Below are 15,585 nucleotides of genomic sequence, written 5' to 3'. Positions count from 1 at the left end.
TCACTATTCTGCTGGTGCAGTCACTGTGTACATACATTACTTATCCTGTACTGATCCTGAGTTACATCCTGTATTATACTCCAGAGCTGCACTTACTATTCTGCTGGTGCAGTCACTGTGTACATACATTACTTATCCTGTACTGATCCCGAGTTACATCCTGTATTATACTCCAGAGCTGCACTCACTATTCTGCTGGTGGAGTCACTGTGTACATACATTACTTATCCTGTACTGATCCTGAGTTATATCCTGTATTATACTCCAGAGCTGCACTCACTATTCTGCTGGTGCAGTCACTGTGTACATACATTACTTATCCTGTACTGATCCCGAGTTACATCCTGTATTATACTCCAGAGCTGCACTCACTATTCTGCTGGTGGAGTCACTGTGTACATACATTACTTATCCTGTACTGATCCTGAGTTATATCCTGTATTATACTCCAGAGCTGCACTCACTATTCTGCTGGTGCAGTCACTGTGTACATACATTACTTATCCTGTACTGATCCTGAGTTATATCCTGTATTATACTCCAGAGCTGCACTCACTATTCTGCTGGTGCAGTCACTGTGTACATACATTACTTATCCTGTACTGATCCTGAGTTACATCCTGTATTATACTCCAGAGCTGCACTCACTATTCTGCTGGTGCAGTCACTGTGTACATACATTACTTATCCTGTACTGATCCTGAGTTACATCCTGTATTATACTCCAGAGCTGCACTCACTATTCTGCTGGTGCAGTCACTGTGTACATACATTACTTATCCTGTACTGATCCTGAGTTACATCCTGTATTATACTCCAGAGCTGCACTCACTATTCTGCTGATGCAGTCACTGTGTACATACATTACTTATCCTGTACTGATCCTGAGTTACATCCTGTATTATACTCCAGAGCTGCACTCACTATTCTGCTGGTGCAGTCACTGTGTACATACATTACTTATCCTGTACTGATCCTGAGTTACATCCTGTATTATACTCCAGAGCTGCACTCACTGTTCTGCTGGTGGAGTCACTGTGTACATACATTACTTATCCTGTACTGATCCTGAGTTACATCCTGTATTATACTCCAGAGCTGCACTCACTGTTCTGTCTCACAGGATGACGACACTGCGCACAGCGGCTGCACACGTTACATTTATTACAGTAAGATACCTTTTCCAGAACAACTCGTTATAATGGAGACATCCGGTTCTCTGTACAATTTATTTAAAATTACAAGATATACAGAATCTAGAATCATCCAGGAATAATTTATACATGATATTTACAAATCAACAAGATACATTATATATTATAATCATGTACATTGTAACAAGATACATTTATATCATATACATTATATTCATGTAGATCACTGGAGTGTTACATACATACAGAAGCAGGGAGTGAAGTAGTCCAATCAAGTGACAGAGCAGCAAATATCTCATCATGGGGGGAGTGTAATCTGTGCTGCACCAGGCAGAAGTAAACGATCAGCTCTCCCTGAAATACGCGCTGTACAGGATGGGGGGCCAATCCCTTATGTAGGTTCCTGCATCTGATCATTTACTGCCACGTGCAGCACTAGTGCGGCGGTCGCCCACCTCACAACGCCCGACTCAAAGGAGTTCACCTAAGACGTGCATGCGGTCAATTTCACATCCATCCAATCCGATTGCTCTGATATCTGTCAGATATTTGTCTCGGGGAACACAACGGTCAATGGTCAGGGCAGAAGTTAATGGAATGGCTGCCTACAAGGAAATGATGTCTCATTTATGAAGCTCCCCTTTAAATGAAGCAGAACCAGCACAGTCCGGTTGTTTCTCATCGGTGGCCCTGGATACATTAAAAGCGAATTCTTCATAAAACAAATACAAAGTTACATTCATTAAGATATTCAAGGTCACATGATCACCAAACCTTATAGGACCGAAACAAATCAGCACCTGAACAATAGCCCTGATGACCCCCGGAGAGCGACTGCAGCGGAACAAACGCAACAAGTGGGCGGATCCTGAGTCTGAAGGGATCATTTCTTAAAGGGGTTGTACAGAATTCGAAACACACGACTGCTTTCTTCCAAAAACAGCACCACACCTGTCTACAGGTCATGTGGGGTACTGCAACTCAGCTGTAATACCAGATACAATCTGTGGACACGAGCGGCGCTGTTTCTTGGACAATAATAGGAGATGCCCATGGCGCCCTCCTGCACAGGACAAACAATATATACAAAGAACACGCAGCGTTCTGGAAAAATACAGATTTAATTTACAGTTTTATACATCATCATTATGATAAAAGATACAAAAAAACACCCTCCATAAGAACTTGATTTCAGAAAATAAAACCAGGACAATAAATCTGGCGGAATCTCGCCTGCGCATATTTTCCGTGCGCTGCGCTGATTTATGGGAGACTGCAGGAGACGTCTGGCATTGAGCGCTCGGATTCGTCAGGGAGGAGGGGAGCAGCGGGTGGAATACGTTTTAGATCCTGCGATTTTATCTCCGCACATCCAAACTCTACAACTGTTGGGAAACTACTACTCCCAGCTGGCAGGGCATGTTGGGAGTTGACATTTTACAACAGCTGGATGGGTGCGGAAACCCAGGTTAAAAGATTCAAATTCTTAGTCTTATCCGTCTCTGGGAAAGCTGGGGGACATGTTTGAGGCATTTGCACCTCGTGCCTCTGCACTCATTGCTCCCAGATCGTGCGTAAACGCTGAGCCGGCGATGGCCGCCCCGTCACGTGATCACCCAGTCATTCATAAAACGCCAGGGGTTCACAGCCGGAAATGCTGGGAGTTGTCCATGGCCGTGGCGGTAACACGACAGCAGACTAGTGCGATAAGACGGTAAAATTAGGCGGGGGAGGGGATTAAACGAGATGATGGACTGCGCAGAATAATAATTAAATCTTCACAGAAAGTGTTAAATCTTCCTGAATGGACGGCGGGGACTGCGCAGCCAGACGGTAATGTGGTTACAGAGTGCGCTGCAGGCCGCCGATCATGTAGCGCCGCACGTCTGTCCCATCAATTACACCGCAGCCAAACACTAACTCATTACGGCTTCACCACAACGACATCAATTATAGGGACCTGCTGTCTGGAGTGATCCGACAGTGGGTGTCGTCAGAGACACACAGACCTCCGATCCAGACGTCACCCACAGACTGTACAGATGTAGCAGAGCTCATAGGGATGTCAGGATGATTGTCTGTGGTTTTACATAGGACTGCAGGTGACCTCTACTACATTATCTGTACACAGAGAGTTATCGCTGTGTTATCTGTGGTGTTACATAGGACTGCAGGTGATATCTACTACATTATCTGTACTCAGAGAGATATCACTGTGTTATCTGTGGTGTTACATAGGACTGCAGGTAACATCCACTACATTATCTGTACACAGAGAGTTATCGCTGTGTTATCTGTGGTGTTACATAGGACTGCAGACGACATCTACTACATTATCTGTACTCAGAGAGTTATCGCTGTGTTATCTGTGGTGTTACATAGGACTGCAGACGACATCTACTACATTATCTGTACTCAGAGAGTTATCACTGTGTTATCTGTGGTGTTACATAGGACTGCAGGTGACATCTACTACATTATCTGTACTCAGAGAGTTATCGCTGTGTTATCTGTGGTGTTACATAGGACTGCAGGTGACATATACTACATTATCTGTACTCAGAGAGTAATCACTGTGTTATCTGTGGTGTTACATAGGACTGCAGGTGACATCTACTACATAGGTGAAGTTGTCAGCAGACGTCACCCTCCTCGGCGCGCTGCGCTCCCGTCACCCGTCAGCAGGCTGCGCAGTAGACTCAGTAGAAGTATAAATTATTTTTAAAGTTGTGACTTTAAAGGAAATCTACATTTCTTCTCCTTTCTTCCTGCCGATCCCTAGACTACGACGTGTTCTGCTCCAGTTAGGTCTAAAGCTAAACATAGATTTCTAAGGAACTGCAGCCCTCTTACTGCAGTGCATTGTGGGAGTTGATAAGCACGTCTGATCGAGGGGCGGGGCTAAACTACTGTCAAGCTGCAGCTTTGGATGTGAGTGGAGACAAGGAAATGTAAACTGAAGAAGTCAGGGGTACCAGCCCCGGAGGTCGCGGTAATGGCAGCCACTTAGTCACCCAGCTTTTCCAGACTCCTGCAGGGCAGATTGCCTTGTGATGCTTACACACTCCCCCTGCCCAGTGGCATTTATCTCGACAGACCTGGGAATTGCAGAAAGCTGGGTGACACACCCGTGGGCTCTGCATTGCTGGCCGTACGGCTCGTCACCCAGCTTTCCCAGAGACAAACAGATAAAATGGCTTCTATTTACCGATCAGGAGTTTGACATTTGACGTCCACATGGAGTGATCTGATGGAAGAACCCGGAGCACAGAACATGTGACTGCCCAGGGCTTTCTGGCAGATGTAGTTCTATAAGATCAGGTGAGTGGCCAGGGAATAAGTAATAAAACTGTTTGCTTAACCTGAATGGAAGCGCTGTTGAGGGTGGAGTCACAGGAGTGTTCATCTCATTATTCCCCCTCGTAATTAGTGCAAAAGGTTCTTCCAATAACATAAGGTTTCTGGGATTTCTGACATCTCTGTGCCCCCAGGAGAGCCATGAGCTGCGATGCCGCGGCCGGCGGTCACATCCTGCGCTCACCGCCACTCTGCTGCTTAATCAGACGCTCGATCTCCATCCCCAGAGTCTGGAGGTTCTCCTGGGGAGCAAAGACAGAAAGGTCACAAAAGAGACAGAGAAAGAGACTCACAAAAGAGACAGAGAGACCCCGACAAAGAAAGAAACAGAGACAGACACCAGCAGAGAAAGAGAGAGACACACACAGAAAGAGACAGAGAGAAAGAGTGTGTGATGGCTGTATAATCTGTATGCAGTGAGCTCCCTCTAGTGGTGGCTGTATAATCTGTATGTAGTGAGCTCCTCTAGTGGTGGCTGTATAATCTGTATGTAGTGAGCTCCCTCTAGTGGTGACTGTATAATCTGTATGCAGTGAGCTCCCTCTAGTGGTGGCTGTATAATCTGTATGCAGTGAGCTCCCTCTAGTGGTGGCTGTATAATCTGTATGCAGTGAGCTCCCTCTAGTGGTGGCTGTATAATCTGTATGCAGTGAGCTCCCTCTAGTGGTGGCTGTATAATCTGTATGCAGTGAGCTCCCTCTAGTGGTGGCTGTATAATCTGTATGCAGTGAGCTCCCTCTAGTGGTGACTGTATAATCTGTATGCAGTGAGCTCCCTCTAGTGGTGGCTGTATAATCTGTATGCAGTGAGCTCCCTCTAGTGGTGGCTGTATAATCTGTATGTAGTGAGCTCCCTCTAGTGGTGACTGTATAATCTGTATGCAGTGAGCTCCCTCTAGTGGTGGCTGTATAATCTGTATGCAGTGAGCTCCCTCTAGTGGTGACTGTATAATCTGTATGTAGTGAGCTCCCTCTAGTGGTGACTGTATAATCTGTATGCAGTGAGCTCCCTCTAGTGGTGGCTGTATAATCTGTATGCAGTGAGCTCCCTCTAGTGGTGGCTGTATAATCTGTATGCAGTGAGCTCCCTCTAGTGGTGGCTGTATAATCTGTATGCAGTGAGCTCCCTCTAGTGGTGACTGTATAATCTGTATGCAGTGAGCTCCCTCTAGTGGTGGCTGTATAATCTGTATGTAGTGAGCTCCTCTAGTGGTGGCTGTATAATCTGTATGTAGTGAGCTCCCTCTAGTGGTGACTGTATAATCTGTATGTAGTGAGCTCCCTCTAGTGGTGGCTGTATAATCTGTATGCAGTGAGCTCCCTCTAGTGGTGGCTGTATAATCTGTATGCAGTGAGCTCCCTTTAGTGGTGGCTGTATAATCTGTATGTAGTGAGCTCCCTTTAGTGGTGGCTGTATAATCTGTATTCTGTATGTAGTGAGCTCCCTCTAGTGGTGACTGTATAATCTGTATGCAGTGAGCTCCCTCTAGTGGTGGCTGTATAATCTGTATTCAGTATGTAGTGAGCTCCCTCTAGTGGTGGCTGTATAATCTGTATGTAGTGAGCTCCCTCTAGTGGTGGCTGTATAATGTGTATGTAGTGAGCTCCCTCTAGTGGTGACTGTATAATCTGTATGTAGTGAGCTCCCTCTAGTGGTGGCTGTATAATCTGTATGTAGTGAGCTCCCTCTAGTGGTGGCTGTATAATCTGTATGTAGTGAGCTCCCTCTAGTGGTGGCTGTATAATCTGTATGTAGTGAGCTCCCTCTAGTGGTGACTGTATAATCTGTATGTAGTGAGCTCACTCTAGTGGTGGCTGTATAATCTGTATGTAGTGAGCTCCCTCTAGTGGTGGCTGTATAATCTGTATGTAGCGAGCTCCCTCTAGGGGTGACTGTGGGAAAGAAAAAAGCTTTAGCACTGTTTTCGTCCGTCCTACGGACTTTGCTTTGGGCTTCAGCTGCTAGTGAGGCTGTGGAGGTGGGGACCCTGTTCTAGCAATCAGAGATGTTTAAAGCTGCAGTACCTCTTTAATGAGGCCACTTTTTACCAACACAGTAAATGCCTCTATTACCTTGATATCATGTAAAAGGGATGTAATACGCCAACAGGTGTGACCATGTGGGGTGGCTCACCTTCAGGGTGATGTTCTTCAGTAAGGTGTCTTCCAGCACAGCCTGCAGCTTCTTGTTAATCTCCAGGGACAGTTCCAGGGTGAGGCCGCTGTCCGCCTGGTGGGAGGTGTACAGGGAAGCCATGATGCCCCCTCGCCGGCTCAGATGAGCCTTGTTGAAGTCTGATGCCTCAGATGACAGAGTCCCGGACTCCTCCCGTAACACATAGCTCTGGATAATTCTGGAAGAACAATCGGCAGGTATAAGAGGCAACCCAAAAACCAGAGCAACAAAGCCTCTCCGCAAAACCTACAGTCATGAAATTCTGCAGTCACATCCTGCCTGTTGAGATGTCTGATCAACATATGTGATCCCGGGAAAGCTGGATGACAACCAATATTACCACCATTACCGCTCCATTATGGAGGTCACCCAGATTTTCAGGACACGCATGACATAGGATATATCCAGCACCCCTCTTCCTGGCACCCAGCTTTCCCAGGTAACAATATGACAGCTAATCGAATCCAGATAATTACCCGACATTACCAGTGACGTCACCCAGCTTTCCCACACTCTTAACCTTCTAGTTATAGAGCTGCTCTTCATGTACAGAGGAAAAGTATGTGCCGCTCAGGGCTGCTGGAAAGCTGGACAACAATGGCAGTGAGGGCCGTAATGGATGTAGTATCAGGTGTCACCCAGCTTTCCCAGGAACAGAGCATACTGTATCCCTGCAGGACGTACATTACTGTCAGCATGGCGCTGGGAATTATGCAGACCCCACGACTATGGTGATGGATATGAATCCTCTGCCATGAGGGGCCGTGATAATAGCCTTCACCAGAGCATGGGTGCAGAGTCTCTACAGCGAGGCACAGGGAACCCCCTACCTCCCACCAGTCATGTATATGGCGCTCTGGGGGGCGGACAGCTGCACCTCACTGACCTGCGCCCACTCTGTCTTCTGATACCACTCCGTCGTTTATTTTATTTTTACATTCTTCTACTTCTGTAGGAAACTAGGTCTCCAGGGGAAAAGACAGTCAGACTCCTCCGACCCCTACGGGACCCCTCTGTCCCCCTCCAGACCCCTGTGATCTACTCCTATAGACCCCTCTGTCCCCCTCCAGACCATTGTGATCTCCTCCTATAGACCCCTCTGTCCCCCTCCAGACCATTGTGATCTCCTCCTATAGACCCCTCTGTCCCCCTCCAGACCAGTGTGATCTCCTCCTATAGACCCCTCTGTCCCCCTCCAGACCCCTGTGATCTCCTCCTATAGACCCCTCTGTCCCCCTCCAGACCCCTGTGATCTCCTCCTATAGACCCCTCTGTCCCCCTCCAGACCTCTGTGATCTCCTATTATAGACCCCTCTGTCCCCCTCCAGGCCAATGTGATCTCCTATTATAGACCCCTCTGTCCCCCTCCAGACCCCTGTGATCTCCTCCTATAGACCCCTCTGTCCCCCTCCAGACCATTGTGATCTCCTCCTATAGACCGCTCTGTCCCCCTCCAGACCATTGTGATCTCCTCCTATAGACCCCTCTGTCCCCCTCCAGACCATTGTGATCTCCTCCTATAGACCCCTCTGTCCCCCTCCAGACCAGTGTGATCTCCTCCTATAGACCCCTCTGTCCGCCTCCAGACCCCTGTGATCTCCTCCTATAGACCCCTCTGTCCCCCTCCAGACCTCTGTGATCTCCTATTATAGACCCCTCTGCCCCCCTCCAGACCATTATGATCTCCTATTATAGACCCCTCTGTCCCCCTCCAGACCCCTGTGATCTCCTCCCATAGACCCCTCTGTCCCCCTCCAGACCAGTGTGATCTCCTCCTATAGACCCCTCTGTCCCCCTCCAGACCCCTGTGATCTCCTCCTATAGACCCCTCTGTCCCCCTCCAGGCCAATGTGATCTCCTCCTATAGTCCCCTCTGTCCCCCTCCAGACCATTGTGATCTCCTCCTATAGACCCCTGTGATCTCCTCCTATAGACCCCTCTGCCCCCTCCTATAGACCCCTCTGCCCCCTCCTATAGACCCCTCTGCCCCCTCCTATAGACCCCTCTGCCCCCTCCTATAGACCCCTCTGCCCCCTCTGGACCCCTGTGATCTCCTCCTATAGACCCCTCTGTTCCCCTCCAGACCCCTGTGATCTCCTCCTATAGACCCCTCTGTCCCCCTCCAGACCCCTCTTTTCCCCCTCCAGACCATTGTGATCTCCTCCTATAGACCCCTCTGCTCCCCTCCAGACCACTGTGATCTCCCCCTCCGGACCTCTCTGCCCCCCTCTGGACCCCTGTGATCTCCTCCTATAGACCCCTCTGTTCCCCTCCAGACCACTGTGATCTCCTCCTATAGACCCCTCTGTTCCCCTCCAGACCATTGTGATCTCCTCCTATAGACCCCTCTGTCCCCCTCCAGACCATTGTGATCTCCTCCTATAGACCCCTCTGTCCCCCTCCAGACCCCTGTGATCTCCTCCTATAGACCCCTCTTCCCCCTCCTATAGACCCCTCTGCCCCCTCCTATAGACCCCTGTGATGTCCTCCTATAGACCCCTCTGTTCCCCTCCAGACCAGTGTGATCTCCTCCTATAGACCCCTCTGTCCCCCTCCAGACCACTGTGATCTCCTCCTATAGACCCCTCTGTCCCCCTCCAGACCCCTCTGTCCCCCTCCAGACCACTGTGATCTCCTCCTATAGACCCCTCTGTTCCCCTCCAGACCAGTGTGATCTCCTCCTATAGACCGCTCTGTCCCCCTCCAGACCTCTGTGATATCCTAATATAGACCCCTCTGCCCCCTCCAGACCATTATGATCTCCTATTATAGACCCCTCTGTCCCCCTCCAGACCCCTGTGATCTCCTCCCATAGACCCCTCTGTCCCCCTCCAGACCCCTGTGATCTCCTCCTATAGACCCCTCTGTCCCCCTCCAGACCCCTGTGATCTCCTCCTATAGACCCCTCTGTCCCCCTCCAGGCCAAAGTGATCTCCTCCTATAGTCCCCTCTGTCCCCCTCCAGACCATTGTGATCTCCTCCTATAGACCCCTCTGCCCCCCTCCTATAGACCCTCTGTCCCCCTCCAGACCCCTGTGATCTCCTCCTATAGACCCCTCTGCCCCCTCCTATAGACCCCTCTGCCCCCTCTGGACCCCTGTGATCTCCTCCTATAGACCCCTCTGTTCCCCTCCAGACCCCTGTGATCTCCTCCTATAGACCCCTCTGTCCCCCTCCAGACCACTGTGATCTCCTCCTATAGACCCCTCTGTCCCCCTCCAGACCATTGTGATCTCCTCCTATAGACCCCTCTGCCCCCCTCCTATAGACCCCTCTGTCCCCCTCCAGACCCCTGTGATCTCCTCCTATAGACCCCTCTGCCCCCTCCAGACCCCTGTGATCTCCTCCAGACCCCTGTGATCTCCTCCAGACCCCTGTGATCTCCTCCAGACCCCTGTGATCTCCTCCAGACCAGTGTGATCTCCTCCTATAGACCCCTCTGTCCCCCTCCAGACCCCTGTGATCTCCTCCTATAGACCCCTCTGCCCCCTCCAGACCCCTGTGATCTCCTCCAGACCCCTGTGATCTCCTCCAGACCCCTGTGATCTCCTCCAGACCCCTGTGATCTCCTCCTATAGACCCCTCTGTTCCCCTCCAGACCATTGTGATCTCCTCCTATAGACCCCTCTGCCCCCCTCCTATAGACCCCTCTGTCCCCCTCCAGACCACTGTGATCTCCTCCTATAGACCCCTCTGTCCCCCTCCAGACCACTGTGATCTCCTCCTATAGACCCCTCTGTTCCCCTCCAGACCAGTGTGATCTCCTCCTATAGACCCCTCTGTTCCCCTCCAGACCAGTGTGATCTCCTCCTATAGACCGCTCTGTCCCCCTCCAGACCTCTGTGATATCCTAATATAGACCCCTCTGCCCCCTCCAGACCATTATGATCTCCTATTATAGACCCCTCTGTCCCCCTCCAGACCCCTGTGATCTCCTCCCATAGACCCCTCTGTCCCCCTCCAGACCCCTGTGATCTCCTCCTATAGACCCCTCTGTCCCCCTCCAGACCCCTGTGATCTCCTCCTATAGACCCCTCTGTCCCCCTCCAGGCCAATGTGATCTCCTCCTATAGTCCCCTCTGTCCCCCTCCAGACCATTGTGATCTCCTCCTATAGACCCCTCTGCCCCCCTCCTATAGACCCTCTGTCCCCCTCCAGACCCCTGTGATCTCCTCCTATAGACCCCTCTGCCCCCTCCTATAGACCCCTCTGCCCCCTCTGGACCCCTGTGATCTCCTCCTATAGACCCCTCTGTTCCCCTCCAGACCCCTGTGATCTCCTCCTATAGACCCCTCTGTCCCCCTCCAGACCACTGTGATCTCCTCCTATAGACCCCTCTGTCCCCCTCCAGACCATTGTGATCTCCTCCTATAGACCCCTCTGCCCCCCTCCTATAGACCCCTCTGTCCCCCTCCAGACCCCTGTGATCTCCTCCTATAGACCCCTCTGCCCCCTCCAGACCCCTGTGATCTCCTCCAGACCCCTGTGATCTCCTCCAGACCCCTGTGATCTCCTCCAGACCAGTGTGATCTCCTCCTATAGACCCCTCTGTCCCCCTCCAGACCCCTGTGATCTCCTCCTATAGACCCCTCTGCCCCCTCCAGACCCCTGTGATCTCCTCCAGACCCCTGTGATCTCCTCCAGACCCCTGTGATCTCCTCCTATAGACCCCTCTGTTCCCCTCCAGACCATTGTGATCTCCTCCTATAGACCCCTCTGCCCCCCTCCTATAGACCCCTCTGTCCCCCTCCAGACCACTGTGATCTCCTCCTATAGACCCCTCTGTCCCCCTCCAGACCACTGTGATCTCCTCCTATAGACCCCTCTGTTCCCCTCCAGACCAGTGTGATCTCCTCCTATAGACCCCTCTGTTCCCCTCCAGACCAGTGTGATCTCCTCCTATAGACCGCTCTGTCCCCCTCCAGACCTCTGTGATATCCTAATATAGACCCCTCTGCCCCCTCCAGACCATTATGATCTCCTATTATAGACCCCTCTGTCCCCCTCCAGACCCCTGTGATCTCCTCCCATAGACCCCTCTGTCCCCCTCCAGACCCCTGTGATCTCCTCCTATAGACCCCTCTGTCCCCCTCCAGACCCCTGTGATCTCCTCCTATAGACCCCTCTGTCCCCCTCCAGGCCAATGTGATCTCCTCCTATAGTCCCCTCTGTCCCCCTCCAGACCATTGTGATCTCCTCCTATAGACCCCTCTGCCCCCCTCCTATAGACCCTCTGTCCCCCTCCAGACCCCTGTGATCTCCTCCTATAGACCCCTCTGCCCCCTCCTATAGACCCTCTGCCCCCTCTGGACCCCTGTGATCTCCTCCTATAGACCCCTCTGTTCCCCTCCAGACCCCTGTGATCTCCTCCTATAGACCCCTCTGTCCCCCTCCAGACCACTGTGATCTCCTCCTATAGACCCCTCTGTCCCCCTCCAGACCATTGTGATCTCCTCCTACAGACCCCTCTGCCCCCCTCCTATAGACCCCTCTGTCCCCCTCCAGACCCCTGTGATCTCCTCCTATAGACCCCTCTGCCCCCTCCAGACCCCTGTGATCTCCTCCAGACCCCTGTGATCTCCTCCAGACCCCTGTGATCTCCTCCAGACCAGTGTGATCTCCTCCTATAGACCCCTCTGTCCCCCTCCAGACCCCTGTGATCTCCTCCTATAGACCCCTCTGCCCCCTCCAGACCCCTGTGATCTCCTCCAGACCCCTGTGATCTCCTCCAGACCCCTGTGATCTCCTCCAGACCCCTGTGATCTCCTCCTATAGACCCCTCTGTTCCCCTCCAGACCATTGTGATCTCCTCCTATAGACCCCTCTGCCCCCCTCCTATAGACCCCTCTGTCCCCCTCCAGACCACTGTGATCTCCTCCTATAGACCCCTCTGTCCCCCTCCAGACCACTGTGATCTCCTCCTATAGACCCCTCTGTTCCCCTCCAGACCCCTGTGATCTCCTCCTATAGACCCCTCTGTTCCCCTCCAGACCCCTCTGTCCCCCTCAGACCACAGTGATCTCCCCCTCCGGACCCCTCTGCCCCCCTCTGGACCCCTGTGATCTCCTCCTATAGACCCCTCTGTTCCCCTCCAGACCAGTGTGATCTCCTCCTATAGACCCCTCTGTTCCCCTCCAGACCAGTGTGATCTCCTCCTATAGACCCTTTTGTCCCCCTCCAGACCCCTCTGTTCCCCTCCAGACCATTGTGATCTCCTCCTATAGACCCCTCTGTCCCCCTCCAGACCATTGTGATCTCCTCCTATAGACCCCTCTTCCCCCTCCTATAGACCCCTCTGCCCCCTCCAGACCCCTGTGATCTCCTCCTATAGACCCCTCTGTTCCCCTCCAGACCAGTGTGATCTCCTCCTATAGACCCCTCTGTCCCCCTCCAGACCACTGTGATCTCCTCCTATAGACCCCTCTGTCCCCCTCCAGACCCCTCTGTCCCCCTCCAGACCACTGTGATCTCCTCCTATAGACCCCTCTGTTCCCCTCCAGACCAGTGTGATCTCCTCCTATAGACCCCTTTGTCCCCCTCCAGACCCCTCTAGACCACTGTGATCTCCTCCTATAGACCCCTCTGTCCCCCTCCAGACCACTGTGATCTCCTCCTATAGACCCCTCTGTCCCCCTCCAGACCCCTCTGTCCCCCTCCAGACCACTGTGATCTCCTCCTATAGACCCCTCTGTTCCCCTCCAGACCAGTGTGATCTCCTCCTATAGACCCCTCTGTCCCCCTCCAGACCACTGTGATCTCCTCCTATAGACCCCTCTGTCCCCCTCCAGACCCCTCTGTCCCCCTCCAGACCACTGTGATCTCCTCCTATAGACCCCTCTGTTCCCCTCCAGACCAGTGTGATCTCCTCCTATAGACCCCTCTGTTCCCCTCCAGACCAGTGTGATCTCCTCCTATAGACCCCTCTGTCCCCCTCCAGACCCCTCTAGACCACTGTGATCTCCTCCTATAGACCCCTCTGTCCCCCTCCAGACCCCTCTAGACCACTGTGATCTCCTCCTATAGACCCCTCTGTCCCCCTCCAGACCACTGTGATCTCCTCCTATAGACCCCTCTGTCCCCCTCCAGACCACTGTGATCTCCTCCTATAGACCACTCTGTTCCCCTCCAGACCCCTCTGTCCCCCTCCAGACTACTGTGATCTCCTCCTATAGACCCCTCTGTTCCCCTCCAGACCAGTGTGATCTCCTCCTATAGACCCCTCTGTCCCCCTCCAGACCCCTCTTTTCCCCCTCCAGACCATTGTGATCTCCTCCTATAGACCCCTCTGCTCCCCTCCAGACCACTGTGATCTCCCCCTCCGGACCCCTCTGGACCCCTGTGATCTCCTCCTATAGACCCCTCTGCCCCCCTCCAGACCCCTGTGATCTCCTATAGACCCCTCTGCCCCCCTCCAGACCCCTGTGATCTCCTATAGACCCCTCTGCCCCCCTCCAGACGCCTCTGCCCCCCTCCAGACCACTGTGATCTCCCCCTCCGGACCCCTCTGCCCCCCTCTGGACCCCTGTGATCTCCTCCTATAGACCCCTGTGATCTCCTCCTATAGACCCCTCTGCCCCCCTCCAGACCCCTGTGATCTCCTATAGACCCCTCTGCCCCCCTCCAGACCCCTCTGCCCCCCTCCAGACCCCTGTGATCTCCTATAGACCCCTCTGCCCCCCTCCAGCACGTGACCTCTTCTTTGAGATCCCTGTGCCCTCCTTCCCCAGATTCCTCCGACCCCTTCACCCCTCCAGTGGTAACTCATCTCCAGAAGAGCAAAATGCCTGATCCTCATCTCTTGACATGCGCAGTTAGGGGGGGACTGGGGAGACCCTCACACAGTAGTTAGTCCTCCTGACATTGAACGGTAATCACCCAGCTTTCCAGGCTCTTGGAATCTGCTCATCCTCCTCACACTGTGTGACTGGTCACCCAGGAACCTGGGAAAGCTGGGTGCCTCAGTTATACCTGCCCTGGGGCCTTGTCTTTTCACTGGGGTGAATGTCTATAAAAACCAAAAGTAGTCACCCAGCTTTCCCAGATGTCCGAATGGTAAATGCAGTGATTGGTGCGCACTGATGCAGGAGAGGATTACCATGAGGCATGACAAAGCCCTGGAGAAGCAGCAACGGCGACTGAACAGGAAAGAAGACGCGAGCGCAGAATCCGGCACAGTGAACGCCCACAATTACAGAAGGAAGTGAAGAGGTTGTTGTGTCCCCACAGACGTCAATGCAGGGTGACCCCAACCTTCCCCAAGAACAGTCGTGGGGTAGCCCAGTTTTTGTGAGGAGCAGGTCACCGGCAGCCGTGACTCTAGTGGGCACAGATGTTCACTGTGGACGACCCCTTTAAGAGCTCGCTGTGTTGACCACCTCCGAGGAGTCACACGTGGCAGCCGCCGACACCTAAAACCGTGCTGACATGATTTCACTACCAACCGGTTTCCAAACCGATTGTGGAGAACCCCACGATTCTGCACGGACGAGAACATTTGGAAAAACTCACCAATTTGTGGTAAAACTGGGGCAGTTTTTCGGAAAACGTTAAACGGATGCCTCAGACTGATGTCATACACTGGCGTCCGATCACCATGAAGTGAGTATACTTTTTCTACCAGACAGGACACAAGAACGTGGCGCGCAGCGTTTTTGTATCCTTTTTACTAACGTATATGCCAAACGGAGGCATAAAACAGGATGTGAACCGGCTCTAAGACAAAGGGGCTGCAGCTGTGTGAGCAGGAGCAAGGCCGCGCGTATCACAGACGCACGTATCCACGCAGACCACACACACTCACTGAAGTCTATGGGTCCATGAAAGACCACTGACAACATGGCTGGCATCAGTGTTCTGTCAGTGGTTTTCACAGATCATCAGTAGGAGAAGCTCTGGAAAT

General features: G+C 52.3%; 1 protein-coding gene across 3 annotated transcripts in view; it reads right to left on the bottom strand.

The window, feature by feature from the left end:
- Positions 1–3,650: 3,650 nt before the first annotated feature.
- Positions 3,651–15,585, bottom strand: part of CCDC186 (coiled-coil domain containing 186) — a 49,115-nt gene continuing 37,180 nt past the window's right edge. For all 3 annotated transcript variants that reach the window (XM_040435201.1, XM_040435199.1, XM_040435200.1), the window contains exons 15-16: positions 6,645–6,864; positions 3,651–4,753 (exon numbers count right to left, since the gene is read on the bottom strand). In XM_040435201.1, the coding sequence (XP_040291135.1) occupies positions 4,679–4,753; positions 6,645–6,864 (295 nt within the window). In that variant the 3' untranslated portion in view covers positions 3,651–4,678. The remainder of the gene's footprint in view (positions 4,754–6,644; positions 6,865–15,585) is intronic.

The sequence above is a fragment of the Bufo bufo genome, chromosome 6, assembly GCF_905171765.1.
Source record: "Bufo bufo chromosome 6, aBufBuf1.1, whole genome shotgun sequence".
Lineage (NCBI taxonomy): Eukaryota > Metazoa > Chordata > Amphibia > Anura > Bufonidae > Bufo > Bufo bufo.
This window is presented reverse-complemented; position numbering and strand designations above follow the sequence as displayed.